Source organism: Carcharodon carcharias, chromosome 19 (genome assembly GCF_017639515.1).
Source record: "Carcharodon carcharias isolate sCarCar2 chromosome 19, sCarCar2.pri, whole genome shotgun sequence".
In the NCBI taxonomy this organism is placed as follows: domain Eukaryota; kingdom Metazoa; phylum Chordata; class Chondrichthyes; order Lamniformes; family Lamnidae; genus Carcharodon; species Carcharodon carcharias.
The window spans coordinates 21,569,584-21,591,699 of NC_054485.1; the positions used below are offsets into that span (position 1 = coordinate 21,569,584).

The following is a 22,116-nucleotide window of genomic DNA, read 5'->3' on the forward strand; positions in this document are numbered from 1 at the left end:
ATCCTAGAATGGAGTCAAACCCTTAACTATAAAGATGCATAAACATCATTTGTTTTATTCCCTTGAGGTTAGAAGGTTGAAGGTATATCTGACCAAAGTACTTAAAATGTTAGGAGTCAATAGGGTAAATATGGAGAAAGTATTTCCTCTGATGAGGAAATCAAAAATAAAGGGGCATAATCTTAAAGTTACAGCTAGGCTGTTAAGGAGCGAAGCACTTCTTCACACACTGAGCACTGGAAATCTGGAACTACTCCAACCCCTCTACACCCCCGCAAAAACGGCTGTCAATACTGAGATAGATTTCTGTTGAGGAAGAGTTTTGAAGGATATGGAGCAAAGGGAGGCAAGGTGTGTTGAGATGCAGATCAGTCATGATTTAATTCAATAGTGAAGCAGGCCTCAGGGACTGAATGGCCTCCAGTTTCTAATGTTCCTAGTCTGAAACTAGCACCAAATAGACAATCTCATGCAAGGGAGACACAGAGAGAGTGAGGATTGGTGTTGGAAATGGAAATGTTTCAAAATAATGCAGTATGAGAGATTTGGCCTGAGACAGTTACTGGGACAGTGTAGAGGGAGTTTTATTCTATATCTAACCTGTGACGTATTACCCAGGGACTTTATGATAGGATAGTGTAGATGGAGCTTAATTCTGCATCAAACCCACGCAGAACCTGAACTTGGAGTGTTTGGTGCAAACGTTGGGTAACTACAAAATGAGAATGTTCTATTCCCAGACTGCCATCCATCATGTTGAACTTCAAATTGCACAAAGAGAAAGTGTGCCTTTATGTGTATATATATATATATATATATATATATATATATATATATATATATAATATATATATATATATATATAGTATATATATGTGTGTGTGTGTGGCATCGGTTTTGAACAGTGGCCTATGTGTGTTGGTGATTTCTAATAATGTAATGCAGAGATTCCCAGACCTGTACTTGCAACAGCTTCAAATCCAGGTATAAATCCTGCAGGACTGCTGGGGGGCTGTGGGAATAAGTGAGTTTGAAAGAGTGGTGACTCTTGATACAGGGACTTTTGTCTTTAAGAGTCTCTCTCTGTCAGCCTCCAAGTGAACCTTCACTGATTTCCCAGTTAAGAGCCAGGAATGAAAGGGAGACAGAAAATGATTGTCAGTAAACCGCGTACGTGTCTGGGTGTGGAATTTCCTTGCCAGGACAAGTAAGTACCAATGAGTCATTTGTGGTGATGTCTTTTTGAAGAGTATGAGCGGGTATATTATGTCCTTGAGTGTTATGTGAAAACACATGATTGCTCCAAGGCCCCATCTGCTCTCTCTCCATTGGATTTAAAAGATCCCATGGTCCTATGGTTCTCCCTGGTGTACTGGCCAATATTTACCACACAAACAGCTGAATATCTGGTCATTTATCACATCAGTACAGCAAAGACAGCCCTGTGAAACACCACAGAAACAATTGAATCTGATCAAATTGCTCACTGCAGGATGAGCCTCAAGGCAGGTTGGTTACATCCAGACTACAGGTTAGCTAATTGATTCACCCAGTCTCTATTGACTCTTCCTGCTTGGCCTCCACTGAAAGTATGAGGCAAAAATCCTTTCCATCAGTGAAAAAGTCAGCCAAATGGGAAATGACAGAAATAAAGAACTTCTTTGGTGCCTTTCACAGCCTCAGGCCATCCTAAAGTGCTTTACAGCTAATGAAGCACTTTACAAGTGAAGCCAATATTGCAGTATAGGAAAGGCTGCAGCTAATTGGTGCAGAGCAAGAACCCACAAACAGGAATGTGATAATTGACCAGATATTCAGTTGGTTGAGGGGTGAATATTGGCCAGAAGACCAGGGAGAACTCTCTTTTTTGAATAGTGCCTTTTACATCCTGGAGAGAGAGCAGATAGGGTCTCGGTTTAGCATCTCAAGTAAAAGCTGGCACCTCCAATATTGCTACACTTCCTCAGTAATTAGCTTTTTGGTCATATTTCTGACTAATGAACCAAGGCTGATACTAACTGGCAGAAGAAATTCCATCAGCATCCATGCTTCAGAGAATAAGAGACCTGCATTGTCATTGTTATTCTGCGATACTCCGCCGATGCTGCCAGACCTGCTGAGTTTTTCCAGGTAATTCTGTTTTTGTTTCAGATTTCCAGCATCCGCAGTTTTTTGTTTTTATCTTTTTGATCCCTGCAGATCTTATTGAAATGCGTATCACTCAATTCAGAATGACTCTCCTTTAGAATGGTTCATGAGCCAGCCCAGCAGTCTGTTGGTTAACTTCCACTCTGGCCTGCGCCAGAATGTGGGTGGAACAGACATTTCAGACAATAGGCAATTGCTATCTCATCCATGCTTAAAGGTAATGTAGACTACTCATCTACACTGTCCTATCAAACATTCTCAAAGCAGGTAGGGACAGGTTAGACATAAGAGTAAAGCTCCCTCTACATTGTATGGTCAAACACTCAGGGCAAGTACAGCACAGGTTAGATGCAGAGTAAAGCAAATAGAGCTGCAACAACTCGCATTTGTATAGCACCTTTAACTTAAAATGCTCCAAGGTGCTTCACAGGAGCACATTACCAGACAAAATTTGAGGCTGAGCCTCTTAAATAGATATTAAGGCAGGTGACCAAAAGCTTTGTCAGAGAGGTAGGTTTTAAGGAGTGCCTTAAATGAGGAGAGAGAACTCAGAAGGCAAAGAGGTTTAGGAAGGGAACTCCAGATCTTAGGGCCTTGGCAATTGAAGGCCAATGATGGAGCAATAAAAATTGGGGACACGTAAGAAACTAGAATTGGAGGAGTGAAGAGATCTTGGAGAGTTGTAGGGCTGGAGAAGGTCACACAGATAAGGAGTGGTAGGATCATGGAAGGATTTGAAAACAAGGATGAGAATTTAAAATGGATTCATTGTCGGACTGGAAACCAATGTCGGTCAGTGATTACAGAGAGGAGCAGGGCTATTTGTAAGACAGGACACAAGCAGCAGAGTTTTTGGTTGCTGATGTTTACTGAGGCTGCCCAGGAAAGCATTGGAATAGTCGAGTCTGGAAGTAACAACAGCACAAATGAGGGTTTCAGCAGCAGATGAGCTGAGGCAGGAGTGGAGATGGGTGATGCTGTGGGAGAAGAAACCTTGGACCTCCTCTTCTCCTGTCACTGCCTCTCCCCACCCGCCACTCCCACTGCCCTCGGCCCTCCTACGATAGCTTCACAGAACCACTCCTGAAGGTCTCTAGTGGCAACCTCATGCCCTGCTCACCCAGTACTGCCACATGATTGTCACTGGGTTCGGGTCCAACTTTTTAAAATGAGGCCTGGGAGTCAGCCAGGGCTTTGCACAGTCAAGCCTGATAGTGGTCAAGTTTTCCCCTCCACTCACCCCCGCTCCTTGTTAAAATCAGGGCTAATGTTAGGTGTACAGGACACATTTTTGAAATTTGCAAATGATTTTTAAAAATTTGGAGCTAGAGTAAAGGAAAATAACAGATTTTAAAAGGGATTAACAGGCTGGTGGAATGGGCAGCACATGGCGGATAAAATCCAGTGCAGAAAGTGTGAGGTGATACATTTTGATTAGAAGAATGAGGGGAGACAATACAGACTAAAGGGTACAATTTAAAGGGGCTGTAATAATAGAAAGACTAATAATAGAAACTGTTTGAGGGTAAATCTTTGACAGTGGTGGGACAGGTTAACAAAGCAGTTTATAAAACATATGGGTTCCTGAGCTTAATAAATAGAGTCTTTGAGCACAAAAGCTAACAAGTTTATATTGAATCCATATAAAACACTAGTTTCGCACCAAATGAGTATTGTGCCCATTTCTGGGCATCACACTCTAGGAAGCTTGTGAAGAATTTGAAGAGGGTACAGAAGCAACTTACTAGAATAGTTCCAGGAACGAGGAAGTACAGTTGGGTGGATAGGCTGGAGAAGCTGGGGTTGTTCTTAGAGCAGAGAAGGCTAGGAAGAGATTTGGTGGAGCTGCTTAAAATCATGACCGATTAGGTAGAGTAAATAAAGAGAAACTGTTTCTTATGGCTGTAGGGGCAATAACCAGAGAACAGAGATTTCAGGTGATTGGCAAAAGAACCAAAGGCAAGATGAGGAAAACCCTTTCTCACTGCAAGTGGAATCCACTGACTGATAAGGTGGTGGAAATAGATTCAACAGTAGTTTTGAAAATGGAATAGGATACTTGAGTATTCCAAAGAGTGGGACTAACTGGATAGCCCCTTGAAAGATCTTGTGTAAACTCAATGGGTTGAGTGACCTTCTGTGCTGTACTGTTGTATGATTTTATATTTTATGTGGAATATATAAAATATACAAAACACGTAGCAAGACTTGTTAAAATTGGACCATACTCCACATTAGAAACTCTGGAGTATCAGGGACACTTGGAAGAAGTTGTGACCGACGTTGAGAGGCTGCAACAGGCTTGAAGTTCTCAGAAGTTTGATTGTATCATAAAAAGAGGGCCCCAGTCAGTTGGAAAGTAAACAGGAAGCTGCTCTTTCCTTTGAATTCATTCGACTAATACAGCTACTATGGCCTGTCAGTTTTTCTGTTTGTTGCTGCGTGCGGGGATTTCCTTCACTGCAACAATAGCTGGTCTTGGGTTACTGGCACTGAAGCACTAATAATCCCACAGTGTTTCCTATTTGCCAATCCATTTGACCCAGTGCGTCTTTGACATTCTTGGGCTGGTTAACCACACAAAAATCGAAAGATAGAAACAAATTTGCATTTATATAGCACCTTTCACCATCTCAGGATGTTCCAAAGCACTTCACAGCCAATCAGTTATGTTTGAAGGGTAGTCACTGCTGTAATTTAGGGAAACCTGGCAGCCAATTTCCACGCAGCAAGATCCCACAAACAGCATGTGATACTCCATTTTTAGCAATCTTGCATGAGGATAGGTATTGGCTAGGACACTGGGGAGACTCTCTTGAACATCCTGAAATAGCACCATGGGATCTTTTGAGTTTAAGATTTTAACTGAAAGACAGCATCTCAGACAGAGTAGCACTCTCTCAATACTGCCCTGGAAGTGTCGGCCTGGATCTTTTGATTAAATTCCTGGAGTGAGTCTTCAACACACAGCCTTCTGACACAGAGGTGAGCGTGTGGCCCACTGAGACACAGCTGACAACAGATGGGAGCTTTGTCTATCATTTAAATGCCAATGCATTCCACTGTGTATTCCATCCATTATGTTTAATATGTGTGCAACCCTCAGACTAAGGTTGCCATCATTCTAGGATCTTCCTGCAGTCTCCAGGAATTGACGATTAATCTCCAAGATAGTGCTGTGATTAACCCTGGAGAAAAATCATAGAGACAATAAAAAAAAAGTTGAGTTTTATTCATTTTCTTTGAACATTCATTTATTGGCTATAAAAATATTGGAGTTTGGGGGCTGGAAGTCATGTGATGAAAACTCGAGGAATATGTGTAACTAGAGTTGGTAACCTTACCTCAAACAGGGTAAATGACTTATGACTTCATAATTTATAACTGGTTGGAGTCATACCTAGCACAAAGGAAGATGGTTGTTGTTGTTGGAGTCAACAACTTGTCCTGAGTCATCATTCCAGGGGTTCCTCAGGGTAGTGTCCTTGGCCCAACCAGCTTCAAATGCTTCATTAGTGACCTTCCTTCCATCATAAAGTTAGAAGTGGGAATGTTTGCTGATGACAGCACAATGTTCAGCACCATTCTTGACTCCACAGATACTGAAAAAGTCTGTATCCATATGCAGCAACATTGGGACAATGTTCAGGCTTGGGCTGGTAAGTGACTAGTAACACATACGTCACAACAGTGCCAGGCAATGACCATCTCCAACAAAAGAAAATATAACCATCTCCGCTTGACATTCAGTGGCCATTACTGTCACTAAATCCCCCTCTACTAATAGCCTGGGTGTTGCCATTGACCAGAAACTGAACTGACCAGCCTTCTTAATACTGTAGCTACAAGAGAAGGTCACAGGCTGGGAATTCTGTCATAACTCATCTCCTGACACCCCAAAGCCTGTCCACCATCTACAAGGTTTAAGTCAGGAGTGTGATGGAATACTCTCCACTTGCCTGGATTAGTGCAACTCCAACAATACTCAAGAAACTTGACACCATCCGGGATAAAGCAACCCAAGTGATTGGCAGCCCATCCACCACCTTAAACACTCACTCCCTCCACCACCAGCACACAATGTCAGCAGTATGTAACATCTACAAGATGCACTACAGCAACACACCAAGAATCCTTCGACAGCTCCTTCCAAACCCGCGACCTCTAACACCTTGAAAGACAAGGGCAGCAGATGCATGGGAGCACCACCACCTGCAAGTTCCCCTCCAAGCCACACACCATCCAGACATGGAACTATATCGCCGCCGTTCCTTCACTGTCGTTGAGTCAATTCCAAACAGCACTGTGGGTGCTCCTACACCACATGGCCTGCAGTAGTTCAAGAAGATGGCTCACTATCACCTTATCAAGGGCATTTAGGGATGGGCAATAAATGCTTGCCTAGCCAGCGATACCTACACCAAAACTGAAATCCTTCTGACTCCTTGCTTCCCAACCAGTCTATGCCAGTGCGTTATCCATACGAGACATTTAGTTGAGTGTCACTCTCCTGCTTGCTCCCCTGATCCTTTTAATGTCCCCATTCCTTTTAATGTCCCTGTTTTAGAAGCAATTATTGAATTCATGTTTAAGGGAATTTATGGACTCAACAACACTTTATGATTGATGATTCCACATTCTGGCCATTCTCTGTGTTATTGTTTTTTTTTCTGTGGAAACCAACAATATCACAATTAGAATACTGTTGGACTCCTTATGGGAAGGTATTGAGGCTTTACAGAAGGTACATCGCAGTTTTACCAGGACCCCCTGCCTGATGTGAGGAAATAAAAATTCAAAGGAAAACTTGAAAAATTGAGGGGGTTTTTTTGTTAAATCAATGCAGATTGAGACAATCTGATAAAAAGTGTTTAAAATCATGGAAGGATGGGGCAGGACAGAAAGTAGCAGATTGTTTTCAGTTGAGGGGCCCAGAATGACAGCCCATAGACAGAAGATTAAATGTAAGAGATTTAGAACAGAGGGTAGGAGAAATTTCTTGATACATAAAGTTGTGAGGCTGTGGGATTCTCTTCCAGGAATGACAGTTCAGGCAGCAGCTATGTCAGTATTCAGCGTTAGATTAGATAGGTAGCTCTAATCATTACTAGTTTTAATAGTTTTAATCTATTTCCTTGTGTGGAGAGTGAATACAGTCATGGCAGCTTTGGTTGAATGACCTTTCTGTACTGTAACTGATGCATTCCTATAGCCTGAATTTTTTAGATGGCAGGGTTTCCCTTCCTGCCATTCAGGAATGCCCCGCAGCCATTTTACGCTCAAATGCCCTGAGTGCCCCTCACTTGGGAGGAAGTCCCTCCTTAGAGAGCTGCTGGCCAATCTGATTGGCCGACAGCTCTCCAGTTCTTGCAGCAACAAGAGCTGCAGTGGGCTGAAGAGGACCTTCAGGAAGGTGTCTGAGCCTAAGTCCTGGGACTGGAAGACAAGCTAGGTTTCAGAGGTGCCAGGATGGGGACTGGGAGGGTAGGGAAGGCCTGGGTGGGGCAGGGGGTGGTGGGGGGGGGTGTGGTGTAGGCCTGGGTGGGGTGCAGTGGGGGTGATTGGGCTGTCAGGGAGAGGCCGGAGGTTGGGGGGAAGTAGGTCTAGTGGCCACTGGATCTTAAGAGTGGGGGTGCCTGCAGTCAGGAGGAGACTTCTGATGGAAGTGCCAACAGCCCCCACCCAACCCCAACTTCCCACCCGAGATCTAAGCCCAGTCTTTTTGGGTCACTTAAGGGCCTTGATTGGGGCAAAGGCGGGCGTCCCGTCCAAAGCCTTGTCAGCACCAGTGTAAAATCGCTGCCAGGTTGGAGCGGGCGGGAACCTGGAGGGAATCCCATTCCTTCAATTTCATGCTCCCCCCACCTAAAAACCCACTGGCGGGGAGCATGACACACAGGCCTATGTATTTGCATGATCATTATCAGTGCTCATCACACACTCTTTAATTCATTTATCAATTACATTGGATGAAGTCCATGCATTGGAAAAATTATTTTCTATGTAAAAACCAATTAATTTTATGAAATCTACAAATCAGCACCTATACCCTCTCCACTTGCCTTTTATCCTTTAAGACCCTCTTTAAGATACATCTTTCTGACCCTGCTTAATATTTCTTTCTTTACTTAATCTTTCCACTTTTGTCCTAATGTGCCTCTGTAAAGCACCTTGGAGCATTTGTCTACATTAAAGGTGAAGTGTAGAGATAACTTAACTCTGTACCTAATGCATGCTGCCCCTGCCCTGGGATGGGACTGTGCAAGAGGGAGCTTTACTCTGTACCTAATCTGTGTTGCACCTGCCCTGAGAGCATTTGATGGGACAGAGTAGAGGGAGTTTTACTCTGTGTCTAATCCATGCTACACCTGCCTGGGAGTGTTTGATGGGACAGTGTAGAGGGAGCTTTAATCTGTATCTAATCCATGCTTCAACTGTCCTGGGAGTGGGGGACTTGATGCGAGTTAGGATATTGGCGGCAGAGTTTCTTGGAGTTTACAGAGGGTCGAAGATGAGAAGCCAGCAAGGGGAACCAAAATGGAACATCAGAACTTTGGCTTCTTGCTCCAGGCACTTGACACCTCTTTTTCTACCTTTAGCAACGTGTTGGGCAGTACTCATCCAGCATGTATCCAAGCACATCTCGTGAACCATATTGAATACTTAAAAGCCCATTTTGCAATGAAATGAGTGCAGTGTCATATGTATCTAGGCTAAGAAGCTGTAATCAGTGAGACTTAACAAGCCCACCTTTTAGAAAGCAAGACACCTCTTCAATTGATTTCTGTCCCTCCCTCTTGTCTTCAGTCATGTAACTCTACCTGCACATCCTAGATCAGCGAAACCTTCCTTTTGTCAACACTACATATGACAGACTGGGATGTGAAAGTTGCAAAACGCAATGATTGTCGTACTATCCCAACATTGGAGTAGAAATTGGGCAAAATTGCATAATTAGTGTTATTGCATAGACTGCTCATTATACTCTGCTTGATACTGAGTTTCATTGAATCAATTGATCTGAATGTCAGTTGGGATGTATAATGGGTGGCCAGTGTGATACCAAACAATTTCTACCACATTATGTCCAAGTGGAGTGTAAGAGGAGGTGCCTGCAAATCCCACAGCAAGATAGGGCTGTCTAGAGAAAGAGAGAAATGAATGAAATAAGTGAATCATGGGGAAAGAGGAGAAGAAAGAAAAATATATTTTGCAGTGTTTTACGAAGAGATGGGGAGTTAGCCTGGTGTCCTGACCAATATTTATCCCTCAAGTAATATAATTAAAGCAGACTATATGGTCACCATTGCTGCTTGTTGGACTTTGCTGTGTGCTGGTTTGCGGTCAAGTTTTCTACATTACAAAGTGGTTACTTCAAAAGTACTCCCTCCTTTCAGCACCATACCCTAAGAGGGCATTGGCAACCATGTACTTCCATTGGATTGGTCCGTGATTATGCTTGGCAAAGTACTGCAGTTGTTTGTCTTTGCCTTCAGCAGTATGGCTGACCAGGAAACTTTCCTGCTCTTACCACCTGCCATCAGGCATATTGGAAGGACTTACAGGCTGATAGTCAGCCTGTTTGGCCACATTATGAACACATCTTCCATGGCTATCAAGTCCTAGATTGGGAGTTGAACCCAAAGCTTTTGGCCCAGTGGTAGGGACGTTAACACTGCGCCACAAGACATTCTGTTTAAAAGTACTTTATTGGTTGTGAAGCACTTTAGGACAGCCTAAGAATGTATAAGGTGCTATAGAAATGCACATACTTCTCAACGCATTCCTTTGATCCTTATCAGACAGCCCCAGCTTGTTTTCTTTTTCTGTCTGGGCCAATCTTCAAATAAATGGTTCATACTGAAAACCTTACACCACAATGCTGGCTGCTGTGGTTAAAAATGAAACGGAAGCCTGGAATGTGCCAATGGTATTCTATTCTGAGTTCCTGATTAATGAGTCATTGATTAAAGGGAAAATGTTTACTTATTCACGGACTGTCTGTTATGCAATAACACTGAGATTGTGACTCAGCTCTTTCCCTTTGTGGCTATTCCATTAATTAAGTGTTTTTATGGTTAGTTAGCTGCTTTTCAATTGACCAAGAGAGGGTCTAGAAATGGAGATTTCACTGCCTTGGATGGACTTGGTGTTGCCAACTTTGGCTGAATGCATTCCTGGAGGTTTCGTCACATGACCTCCCCCCTCAAACTGCTTTGACCCTACATTCACCACCATTGGTTGCTTGACACGTCCATCCTCATAGCGTTTCACCTTCACCTGGCTAATCGGAAAGCAAACACCTGATTGATGAGTCATGACTGTCAGTCAAAATCACACCTCCAACATTTTTATGACTGATCAGCAAAAATATCCAAAGAAACATTTTCTTTTAATGTAGCTATGATTCTTCTCCTGGTTTGCTCCCAGCAGTATTCTGGAGCTTTATCTCCCATTCTCGGAGATTCCAGGGCAATTTTGGAGTGTAATTGGCAACCCAAGTTGTGGTATTGAATGATGCAGATAAATCGCAGTTTCTATACCCAATCTTCTGTAAAGTTTTGTGGAAGATTTCAGCTGGAGATGGAATAATGGTAACCTCAGGGATCTGAGGATTAGGGATTGGACATATCGATCAAAGTTTCTATTTACTTCATGCCTATTTCAAGCATGGGCTCTGGACACCTTTACTTCAGCCTTCACCAGCATGGTGGATGATGCTCTACCAGTGTGGAATGTACACATGCACGCCATCCATGATATTAGATGCTTTGGCAGCCATTTTAAGCCAGTAAAATGGATACAGAATCAGTGAGTATTGAGGCCCTGATCTTCTGGGGAAGAAGAGAGAATGTTGAGTGGGGAAAAATGAGCTGAGAGAAACAATGAACAAAAGAAGGATAAAAGAAAACACAAAAAATATGAACAATATTTTCCATTGTTTTGTTGAAATATGTTTATGCTCTGTCTACTGCTAACTGCAGACATTTTGGGCCTGATTTTGATTTGGTGTATATGCATGAGTTTTGAATGAGTTAAAATCTTGGCATTTGATTCGAACCAAATTATAAAATGATGCAATATAGAAGGAATCCATTCGGTCCATCATGATGGCACTAACTCTTTTAACAACACCTGCTCCTTCCCCTATGGCACTTTTTTTTCTTTTTAAGTAGGTAAAAGTACTTAAAAGTTATTATTGAATCTGCTTCCAACATTTGCCTCACCGCAAAAGCGATTCGTCGAACAAAGCAATACAATCCTTTCACTTCGGCTCGAGATTAAATGTACTTTCTTTATCCTCTCAATCTTGCAGCATCTCTGCAATTATAATTGTTCCTTGAAAGAGATATAAATATGGCTGTTCAGGGAGGCTTACTCACATCCAAGTGTTAATCCACCAACTGATCGCTGTGTCTCAGCCTCAGATGATCGGACGGACAGGGCATCCTTTGCAGGCTTGTTGGAGAACATGGTCAAGTGCCTGATTGGCATTCGTTCTGTGTAGTAAGGGAGAGATTTTCCCCTGCTTATCTTCATCCACTTCCCGGTCCTCCTACATCCCTCAGACATCAAAGACCTCAGTGTCAGCCATGAATCCATCAGTGATTCTGAGGTGTCCCCAAGGTTCCCATTGGTATGGGATTGAATGTCCTTCCGAATTATCCTGCCTGCTTTCATGGGTGAAGGGATTGTGGGAAGGAAGGGGCAACTTGCTGGAAACCTCCTCTTGGGTTTTCACACAACAGAGTAAGCAGGGACAAAAACAAAAATTGCAAGAAAAACTCAGCAGGTCTGACACCATCTGTGGAGAGGAAAACACAGGTTAATGCTTCAAGTCTGTATTGCTCTTCATCAGAACTACCCAAAGCACTTCACAGCCAATGAATTACCTTTGAAATGTAGTCACTGATGGTATGTAGACAAAATGTGCACAGCAAGCTCCAAATAAGAAGATTACTTTGCCCAGTAACCCTTTCAAATTCAGCTCAGTCGGGTCAGTGTCTTCTTATGATCTGCTCTTCCAGAAGCACTAGGCCAATTCCAGCATCTCTATCGTCAGAACCCCTCAAAGTAATGGACAAAGGCGAGGGATCAGACTTCAGCCCTTCCTGTCCAGTGTTATTCGATTACACATTGAGCTCACATCATAAAATCTGAAAGGGGATTAATGGAAGCGAGAGGCCTTCATTTTAAAAAGAGACATGCATTTCTTTGGCACCTTTCATGTTCTCAGTACATCCTAAAGTGCTTTACAGTCAATGAAACACTTTTAAAGTGTCATCACTGTGGTAATATAGGAAACATGGTGCCTTTGTTTCATGCCTCATTCAGAAGACAGCACCTCTGACAATGCAGCACTCCCTCAGTACTGTACTAGTAACGTCAACCTCGAATTTTGTGCTGAGGTGGAACTCAGATGTGAGAGAGCTAGCCACTGAGCGAAAGCTGGCACTAACTGAACACTATTAAACTGCTTTACCTTTTTCTTTCAGATGGTGAATGACCTGTAGTTTCTTTTTTTTTGCTCTTTTGATTATAGGATCCATATGGTGAGCAGACCAAGGGGCTTAGCGATTTGGACAAGCGCGTAATCTCTGACCAATGCCTTTCTCTTTCTACTACAGGTGATTGGAGTAATTAGCAGGGAATACATCCCCCAAGGGACGCGTTTTGGGCCATTGGTTGGGGATATCTACACCAAAGACAATGTCCCAAAGAACATAAACAGAAAGTATTTCTGGAGGGTAAGTTAGTCAAGGCCACTGGCAGAAGCTGACCAGATACTTATATCTTTAGACCTCTATGAAAGGGAGGAAAGGACTTGAATTCGTATAACATCTTTCTCATCCCCAGGACACTTGAAAGTGCTGTGCAGCCAATTAATTGCTTTTGAAGTCTAATTGCTGTTGTAATGCAGGAAGTGCAGCAGTCAATTAACACACAGCAGGCCCCCACAATCAGCAATCTGATAATGCTCATATAATCTGTTTTTGTGATGTTGGTTTAGATGTAAAAATATTGGCCAACATTCAGGGAGAACACTCCTGCTCATCAAAATAGTTTCAACAAAATCTATTCATGGAATATGGGCCAGCATTTATTGCCCATCCCTAATAGCCCTTGAGAAGGTGGTGGTGAGATGCCTTCTTGAACAGCTGCAGTCCATGTGGTGTAGGTACACCCACAGTGCTGTTAGGAGGGGAGTTCCAGGATTTTGACCCAGCAACAGTTAAGGAACAGCGATATATTTCCAAGTCAGGATGGTGAGTGACCTGGAGGGGTACTTCCAGGAAGTGGTGTCCCCATGTGTCTGCTGCCCTTGTCCTTCTCGATGGTAGTGGTCATGGGTTTGGCAGATGTTGTCTAAGGAGCCTTGGTGAGTTTCTGCAGTGCATCTTGTAGATGGTACACACTGCTGCCACTGTGCATCTGTGGTGGAGGACGTGAATGTTGTGGTTGGGGTGCCAATCAAGTGGGCTGCTTTATTCTGGATGGTGTCAAGCTTCTTGAGTGTTGTGGGAGCTGCACTCATCCAGGCAATGGAGGGTATTCCATCACACTCCTGACTGGCACCTTGTAGACTATGAGACCGTAAGACATAGGAGCAGAAATTAGGCCTTTTGGCCCATCAAGTTTGCTCCGCCATTCAATCATGGCTGATAGGTTTCTCAACCCCATTCTCCCACCTTCTCCCCATAGATGATGGACAGGCTTTGGGGAATTAGGAGCTGAGTTATTCACCGCAAGATTCCAAGCTCCTGACCTGCTCTTGTAGCCACAGTATTTGTATGGCTAGTCCAGTTCAGTTTCTGATCAATGGTAACACCCAGTATGTTGATAGTGGGGGATTCAGCAATGGTAATACCATTGAATGTCAAAGGGCGATGGTTGGATTCTCTCATGTTGGAGATGGTCATTGCCTGACACTTGTGTGGTGTGAATGTTACTTGCCATTTGTCAGCCCAAGCTTGGATATTGTCCAAGTCTTGCTGCATTTGGACATGGACTGCTTCAGTATCTGTGCAACATTGTGAAAACATCAGCGCTTCTGACCTTATGATAGAAGGAAGGTCATTGATGAAGCAGCTGAAGATGGTTGGGCCTAGGACACTACCCTAAAGGACTCATGCAGTGATGTCCTGGAACTGAGATGATTGACCTCCAACAACCACAACCATATTCATTTGTGTTAGGTATGACTCCAAACAGCGGAGAGTTTTCCCCCTGATTCCCATTGATCTAAATTTTTCTAGGGCTCCTTGATGCCACACTCAGCCACATGCTACCTTGATGTCAAGGGCTGTCACTCTCACCTCACCTTTGGAGTTCAGCTCTTTTGTCCATGTTTAGACCAAGGCTGTAATAAGGTCAGGAGCTGAGTGACCCTGCTGGAACTAAAACTGAGTGTCAATGAGCAGGTTATCACTTAGCAACTGCTGCTTGATAGCACTTTTGATGACCCCATCCATTACTTTACTGATAGGTCAAGGTAGTGCTGTGAAATTTTTCACATCCACTTGAGAGGGCAGACAAGGCCGCAGTTTAACACCTCATCCAGAACATAGCATCTCTGACAGTGCAGCACATCCTCAGTACTGCAATAGTGTGCCAGCCTTGAGTAGGTGCTCAAGTCCCTGGATTGAGATTTGAAGCCCATAACCTTCTGATTCAGAAGCAGGAGTGTTATGGACTGAACCATGGCCGACACTTTGATGGATAAGTCTAGAAAGCGATAGCACACTCCCTAGGGAAATGAGTGCTGGCAGAGGGGTAAAGCATATGATATATTGTTACCGTATGAGGTGCTTTTCACAGATCACCTGGAGCACTGTGATCAGTCCTGAGTTCCTGATCACTAGACGAACATTATTGGCTTTGAAAGGATCCAGAGGAAAACATTGAAGATGATCCCTGGAATCAGTAATTTTCAGCTGTGAAGGATGTTTAAGGAAATTGAGGTTGCTTTCTTTGGCAGAGAGGTGATTTTGAGATGAGCCACTTGAGGTTTTTGTGGTTCCGGAGGGTTTTAACATGGGCACATTATACAGTGTGGTGAAAGTTCAAATCCTCATGCCACAGATTAAAAATAAGGAAGTGAGAAGTTAGAAGGAAAGTCGGGGGAAATTTTTCACTCAATGTGAGTATGAAATTATCAGGGAGGGACTGCCAGTGCAAATGTGAGTGAAGAGACGGTTGGATCTGTTCCTGGAGAGAGGAGGCTGGGGGATTAGGCAAGATGATGGGTGGAGTGGGTCTGACATTGTGATCTCCGCGACGCTGAATTAAATGGTGTACCAGTCGGTAAAGCTCACCTCGCAGGCTGGCACACTCCAGCTGGGCCCTAACTACAATTGTGGAGCAGAAGCTCCAATGCTTCATAGAACTGGGATCTGACAGGTATCACCCTGACAGGATTGCAAGGATTACATCCTGGAAGGTACTTCAGCCTGTGCGAGGCTCCTTTCCAGGCATTGCTGCTTGGATCAAGAGGTGAACAACCTGGTGGCTTCCACCCATTCTGTTGTGTGATATGAAAACAGAAAGTGCTGGAAAAACTCAGCAGCTCCAGCAGCATCAGTGATGCTCAGCCCCAGAATAACAGCTGGGCATGGGTTTATCAGCCTGCAATAGGCACTCACTCAGATGGGAAGCTGTATGCCAACCCTGAATCCTTCAACACTTCACTGATATTAGAAGCAACATACCCTATAAAATTGACTTGCCAACATAGACAGGGAACAAATGAGGGACACCAAATATTGGGCCTCTGGCCTCATTATATGAGTTCCTTGGTGAAGAAGATTTCAGTTGCAGGTCATTGTGTCACTTGTAGGTCAGCCCTAGAAGATGGGGAATGTGATTGGCAGGGAGAGGTCAACCAGGATAAGGGGAAAGTGCTTGAGAGGGAGGGACCTGACAATGGTCTTCACTCCTGCAGTGGAGCCAAGAGCTACCCCTGCAACCTCCTGCTCTACATTCAGGTAAGTATTTTCTTTAGACTTTATCTTTTTGGTGGTGACTTCCAGCAGTCCCCTTAAAGGCTTTAAAGGGAAGACAGGACCAAGGGGTGCAGAGGAGAGGAGGGACAGAGGGGAGCTGTAGGGAGGAGGGACCGAGGGGCGCGAAGGGGAGGAGGGACCGAGGGGCGCGAAGGGGAGGAGGGACCGAGGGGCGCGAAGGGGAGGAGGGACCGAGGGGCGCGAAGGGGAGGAGGGACCGAGGGGCGCGAAGGGGAGGAGGGACCGAGGGGCGCGAAGGGGAGGAGGGACCGAGGGGCGCGAAGGGGAGGAGGGACCGAGGGGCGCGAAGGGGAGGAGGGACCGAGGGGCGCGAAGGGGAGGAGGGACCGAGGGGCGCGAAGGGGAGGAGGGACCGAGGGGCGCGAAGGGGAGGAGGGACCGAGGGGCGCGAAGGGGAGGAGGGACCGAGGGGCGCGAAGGGGAGGAGGGACCGAGGGGCGCGAAGGGGAGGAGGGACCGAGGGGAGGGAAGGGGAGGATGGACTAAGGGAGGGGAGGGAAGGGGAGGAGGGACTAAGGGAGGGGAGGGAAGGGGAGGATGGACTAAGGGAGGGGAGGGAAGGGGGGACCGAGGGGTGCGATGGGGAGGGGAGGAGGGACCAAGGGAGGGGAGGGGAGGGGGGACCGAGGGGTGCGATGGGGAGGGGAGGAGGGACCAAGGGAGGGGAGGGGAGGGGGGACTGAGGGGTGCGATGGGGAGGAGGGACCGAGGGGCACAAAGGGGAGGAGGCACAAAGGGGAGGAGGGACCAAGGGGCGCACTGGGGAGGCAGGGAGGTTGAGATTAATCTGAGGCTTTTTGAGGCTTGTGACCTTTCTACCGTTCCTAGAAATTCTCTGCATAATGAATGTGTGGCAACAACAGGAACATTATAGGCTGCTAGCTCAATGCAGCAATAGAACACAGGGTCAGAGACTTGGGAAAATGCTGTAATATTTCCATGGAGCAGGGATTAGCTGAGGTACTTAGCCAGCTCACCTTCTCAGTTTGGTTTGCAAGGTGGTGGCTTGATGAGATTAACAAACTAAAACCAGGGTTGGGGGAGGGACTTTTTCAAGTTTCATTACATTAACCTTGAAAGAGTAAGAACTGTACAACTTGCACCCATTACACCTCCAGCATCCTGTAGGATAAGAAGCTAAACAGACACAGACGCACAAACACACACATACTGGCTGCCTTTCATGTCTGACTCAATGGAAGTTTTGTTTTCAGTTTCAGATGTCAGTTCCTCTTTAGCAAGACATGGCCTTCTTGAGAGCAATTGATGGGCAATGACTGCTGATCTTGCCAGCAATGCTCGCAACCCATGAATGAACATAAAAGATGGGAAAAGCTGAAATTGTTCTCCTTGGAGCAGAGGAGGTTAAAGGGAGACCTAACAAATATTTTCAAAATTATACAGGAGCTGGAAGGGAGAAACAGTTTCCTCTGTCAAGTGGGTCAGTAACCAGAGGTCACAGATTTAAAATAACTGGTAAAAGAACAAGAGGGGGAATGAGGAGCAACGTCTCCTCTCAGAGGCTTGTTAAGATCTGCAACCCACAGGCTGAAAGGTTGAATTAAATACAAGAACTTTCAAAAGACAGTTGGACATGCACTTGAAGAGTTCAGGGTTACTGGGGAAAAGGCTGAGATGTGGGACTTCATTGGATAGCTCCTTCAAAGAGCAGGCACAGGCATTACCTTGGACTCAATGGCCTCTTGCTGTGCTCTCAGGCTCTGTGATTGCGAGACTATGATCCACCTCACTCACATTTTGGTCTCACTGCCCTCTGCTGGGCTGTATGTGGATTATCGCCGACACAGTTCTACCTGTGTGTCTCATTGCTCTCTACTTCATTAAAAAAAACAAGCTTCTGTGATTTTGATAGATCTTTACCCCATCTACCCACCCTGTCGCCACATAATTTCTTTTTGGGCTCATTTATGGGTCTGCTTTTCAATGACATCCCCAGCAGTGTATTCCTTAATTCTTTACTTTTTTCTATGAACCACGTCCCTTCGTCTTTTTCATGTTTTAAGTTGGTCTATCGATGGATTCTATCCAGCTGGCTCTGGCTGTTTGTTATTGACTCTTAATTTGCTGCATCAGTTTTACTTTACATCGCCCCGGACTTCAGGAGCGGCGGGGGCAACAGATACAGGCTTCACCCTTCATTCCCCCCCCAGCTCCCACCTCCTGATAGCTCAGCACCAGAACTGGGTCTGGTTATTAGCCAAGTTGTTTAAAGCGCTCCTATCGGAATCCTCGTCACCTTAACGGAGGTGTTCATGTGTTAATGCATTTATCCTCTATTAGTAACAGCATCGCTGAGGGATTCGTTACGACCCGTTAAGCATTTATACAATAACGTCACAGACTGTCTCGCTTCCAGTTTCATGGCCGTCCACGCATTCAGGATGTAGTCCCTAAGAAAGTTTGGTGTATTTTTTTTCAGTTATTATTGTGTTGCAATTTCGCTTCCTCTTCTATCCCCGCCAATTCGCTCCCCATTCACCCTCTTCCCGGCCCTTCTGATTTTACTTATGGTGCACAGACTTTGTGATCTCCTCCAACACCCTGCCCAATTGGCCATTCTTCATGTGGGTGAGCCTGGCTGGTGAGTGTTGGCAGGCTATTTGACTGCAGGGGGCATCACATCCGAGAGCACTGCCACCCCCTCACCCCCCCCCCCGGATCCTGCCCTCACGGGATACTCTCAGTATTATAAATCAGGTTTTAAGCCTCTTTAGGGAAAAAAAAAGAAACGATAAGCGGCTAACAAATTCCCGAATGTTCTGCAGGGATTGAATAGAAACTAAAAACAATCCCAGCGGAGGGAATATCCGCACGTGTTTGGCTGCGGCGATACTCTGGCTCCTTCCCGCTTTCAAACGAATTAAGGTAGGCCGTGCAATGCACACACATCGTTTCAAGGGAACGTTGATAGGGAACACTAAACACACAAAAATTTCTAGTGACGTCTGTGTCAGGAATAATCGTGAAATTACTACCTTGGAGTAAATTGAGGGAAACAAATTGTGGTTTTGCTTTTGACAATACGAAACTGGAATACAATAATAAAAATCAGTTTTGACTCGGACGGTGTAAGTGGGGTCCTTCTGCACTCTGTGGATGCTGACTCTGGGCACCGAGTCACATTGGGGAACTGAGAGATTACCCAATCAAACAAAGTGTGGCGTCTCATTGCCGGCTGTGCTTTCCATCCCCAACCCCCTCTCTCTCTCTCCTGTCCTTCTTAGTATTAGTTGATGCTGTTAATTTTAGAAACAAATATTTTAGGCGTCATTCCTTGATCTCACGCTCCTTCAGAATGTGGGTCACAGAATCAGGTATAGAATCTTGCAAGGACAGGGCCAGTGCCCTGAAAAACATCTCCCTCCCCCCCACCCGCCCTAGTTTGTAAACTCAAACAGTGACCATAATATCAGCTTCAGCTGAAGCACTGACCGTTAACTCTTCCCCTTCCTACCAAATATATTATGGATAGTGGCCATGCCTCAGGTATCATTGAGCCTTGTAGGAAGCTAAGTGCTGAAGACTGGGCTTTGCCTGCAGCGCTGGAGTGACTGGTGTCAGTGACGGTGTCCCAATGGGTCTCAGTACCCCTAGTCTGGGGCTGGGACCAGGAGGGTGTTGGAAGGGAAACCAGACATGCTTCCTGCTCCTGGTCATTATCCAGTCACCCACCAAACCCCAGGCCCACATGGAAGGTGCTTGTGTCTGCTTATTGGTGAGATTAGGATGGGTAGCCACATAGCCAGCTCTCAGCGTCTAGGTTTACGGCACCTATGGAGTTGAATTTGAACTTCTAATAGGAGATCTCTGCACTTCTCCCATTCTGGGATCTTGCATAACCCCAGTCATTAATTATTGTTGATTGTGAGTTCAGCTGCTTAGGCCCCAAGCTCTGGAATTCCCTCCCTAAACATCTTTGTCTTTCTCACCTTTCGGACACTCCTTTAAAAACCTACATTACTTGACCAAGCTTTTGGTCACCTCAGTGTCAAATTTTGTTTGGTACTCACCCCGCATAAGTGCCTTTGGATGTTTTACTTTAAAGGTACTATATTATTGTTAGTTATTGCTTTGAGGGTCAGTGCCTGGAACTGTACCCCATTCCTTTATTAATGCTACACCTTGGCCAAGTTTAACATGGCAGCATTACATAGGCATTGTGGTTAAAAGGGAGCAATAATAGACAGGGTGAACCAAAGTGTTGAAAAGAATTTGAACACAAAACAACTTCCATCCAGACAACAAGATACTGTCACCTGTGCCTGTGGAACCGTACCCCAGTGAGAGTCAGTGAGTGTGGAACTATACTCCAATCAGGGTCAGCATGTGTGTGTAACTGTGCCCCAGTGAGGCTCAGTGTTTGTGGAACTGTACCCCAGTGAGAGTTAGTAAGTGTGGAACTATACTCTAGTCAGGGTCAGCATGTGTGTGCAACTGTACCCCAGTGAGGGTCAGTGTTTGTGGAACTGTACCCCAGTGAGAGTCAGTGTGAGTGGAAAAATACCCCTGTGAGGGTCAGTGTGTGCAGAAATGTACCCCAGTCAGGGTCAGTGTATGCAGAAATGTACCCCAGTCAGGGTCAGTGTATGCGGAACTGTACCCCAGTCAGCGTCAGTGTATGCGGAACTGTACCCCAGTAGGAGTCAGTGTGTGTGGAACTGTACCCAAGTGAGAGTCAGTGTGTGCGGAACTGTATCCCAGTCAGGGTCAGTTTGTGTGTGGAACTGCACCCCAGTGAGGGTCAGTGTGTTTGGAACTGTACCCCAGCGAGAGTCAGTGTGTATAAAACTGTACCCCAGTGAGAGTCAGTGTGTGCGGAACTGTACCCCAGTGAGAGTCAGTGTGCGCGGAACTGTACCCCAGTGAGAGTCAGTGTGCGCGGAACTGTACCCCAGTGAGAGTCAGTGTGCGCGGAACTGTACCCCAGTGAGAGTCAGTGTGCGCGGAACTGTACCCCAGTGAGAGTCAGTGTGCGCGGAACTGCACCCCCGTCAGGGTCAGTGGGTGCGGAACTGCACCCCCGTCAGGGTCAGTGGGTGCGGAACTGCACCCCCGTCAGGGTCAGTGGGTGCGGAACTGCACCCCCGTCAGGGTCAGTGGGTGCGGAACTGCACCCCCGTCAGGGTCAGTGGGTGCGGAACTGCACCCCCGTCAGGGTCAGTGGGTGCGGAACTGCACCCCCGTCAGGGTCAGTGGGTGCGGAACTGCACCCCCGTCAGGGTCAGTGGGTGCGGAACTGCACCCCCGTCAGGGTCAGTGGGTGCGGAACTGCACCCCCGTCAGGGTCAGTGGGTGCGGAACTGCACCCCCGTCAGGGTCAGTGGGTGCGGAACTGCACCCCCGTCAGGGTCAGTGGGTGCGGAACTGCACCCCCGTCAGGGTCAGTGGGTGCGGAACTGCACCCCCGTCAGGGTCAGTGGGTGCGGAACTGCACCCCCGTCAGGGTCAGTGGGTGCGGAACTGCACCCCCGTCAGGGTCAGTGGGTGCGGAACTGCACCCCCGTCAGGGTCAGTGTGTATGAAACTGTACTCCAGTAAGAATCAGTGCTTCGGGAACTGTACTCCAGTCAGGGTCAGTGGTCTGTGGAACTGTACCGCAGTGAGAGCCAGTGCGTGGGGAACTGTACCCCAGTGAGAGTCAGTGCGTGGGGAATTGTACCCCAGTGAGAGTCAGTGCGTGGGGAATTGTACCTCAGTGAGAGTCAGTGCGTGTGGAACTGTACCCCAGTGAGAGTCAGTGCGTGTGGAACTGTACCCCAGTGAGAGTCAGTGCGTGTGGAACTGTACCCCAGTGAGAGTCAGTGCGTGTGGAACTGTACCCCAGTGAGAGTCAGTGCGTGCGGAACTGTACCCCAGTGAGAGTCAGTGTGCGCGGAACTGTACCCCAGTGAGAGTCAGTGTGCGCGGAACTGTACCCCAGTGA

General features: G+C 46.1%; 1 protein-coding gene across 4 annotated transcripts in view; it reads left to right on the forward strand.

Moving 5' to 3' along the window:
* The window catches only part of LOC121292006 (PR domain zinc finger protein 1-like), a 115,569-nt gene that overhangs the window by 77,486 nt on the left and 15,967 nt on the right, over positions 1-22,116 (forward strand). For all 4 annotated transcript variants that reach the window (XM_041213744.1, XM_041213742.1, XM_041213743.1 and 1 more), the window contains one exon: positions 12,777-12,896. In XM_041213744.1, coding sequence (XP_041069678.1) covers positions 12,777-12,896 — 120 coding nt within the window. The remainder of the gene's footprint in view (positions 1-12,776; positions 12,897-22,116) is intronic.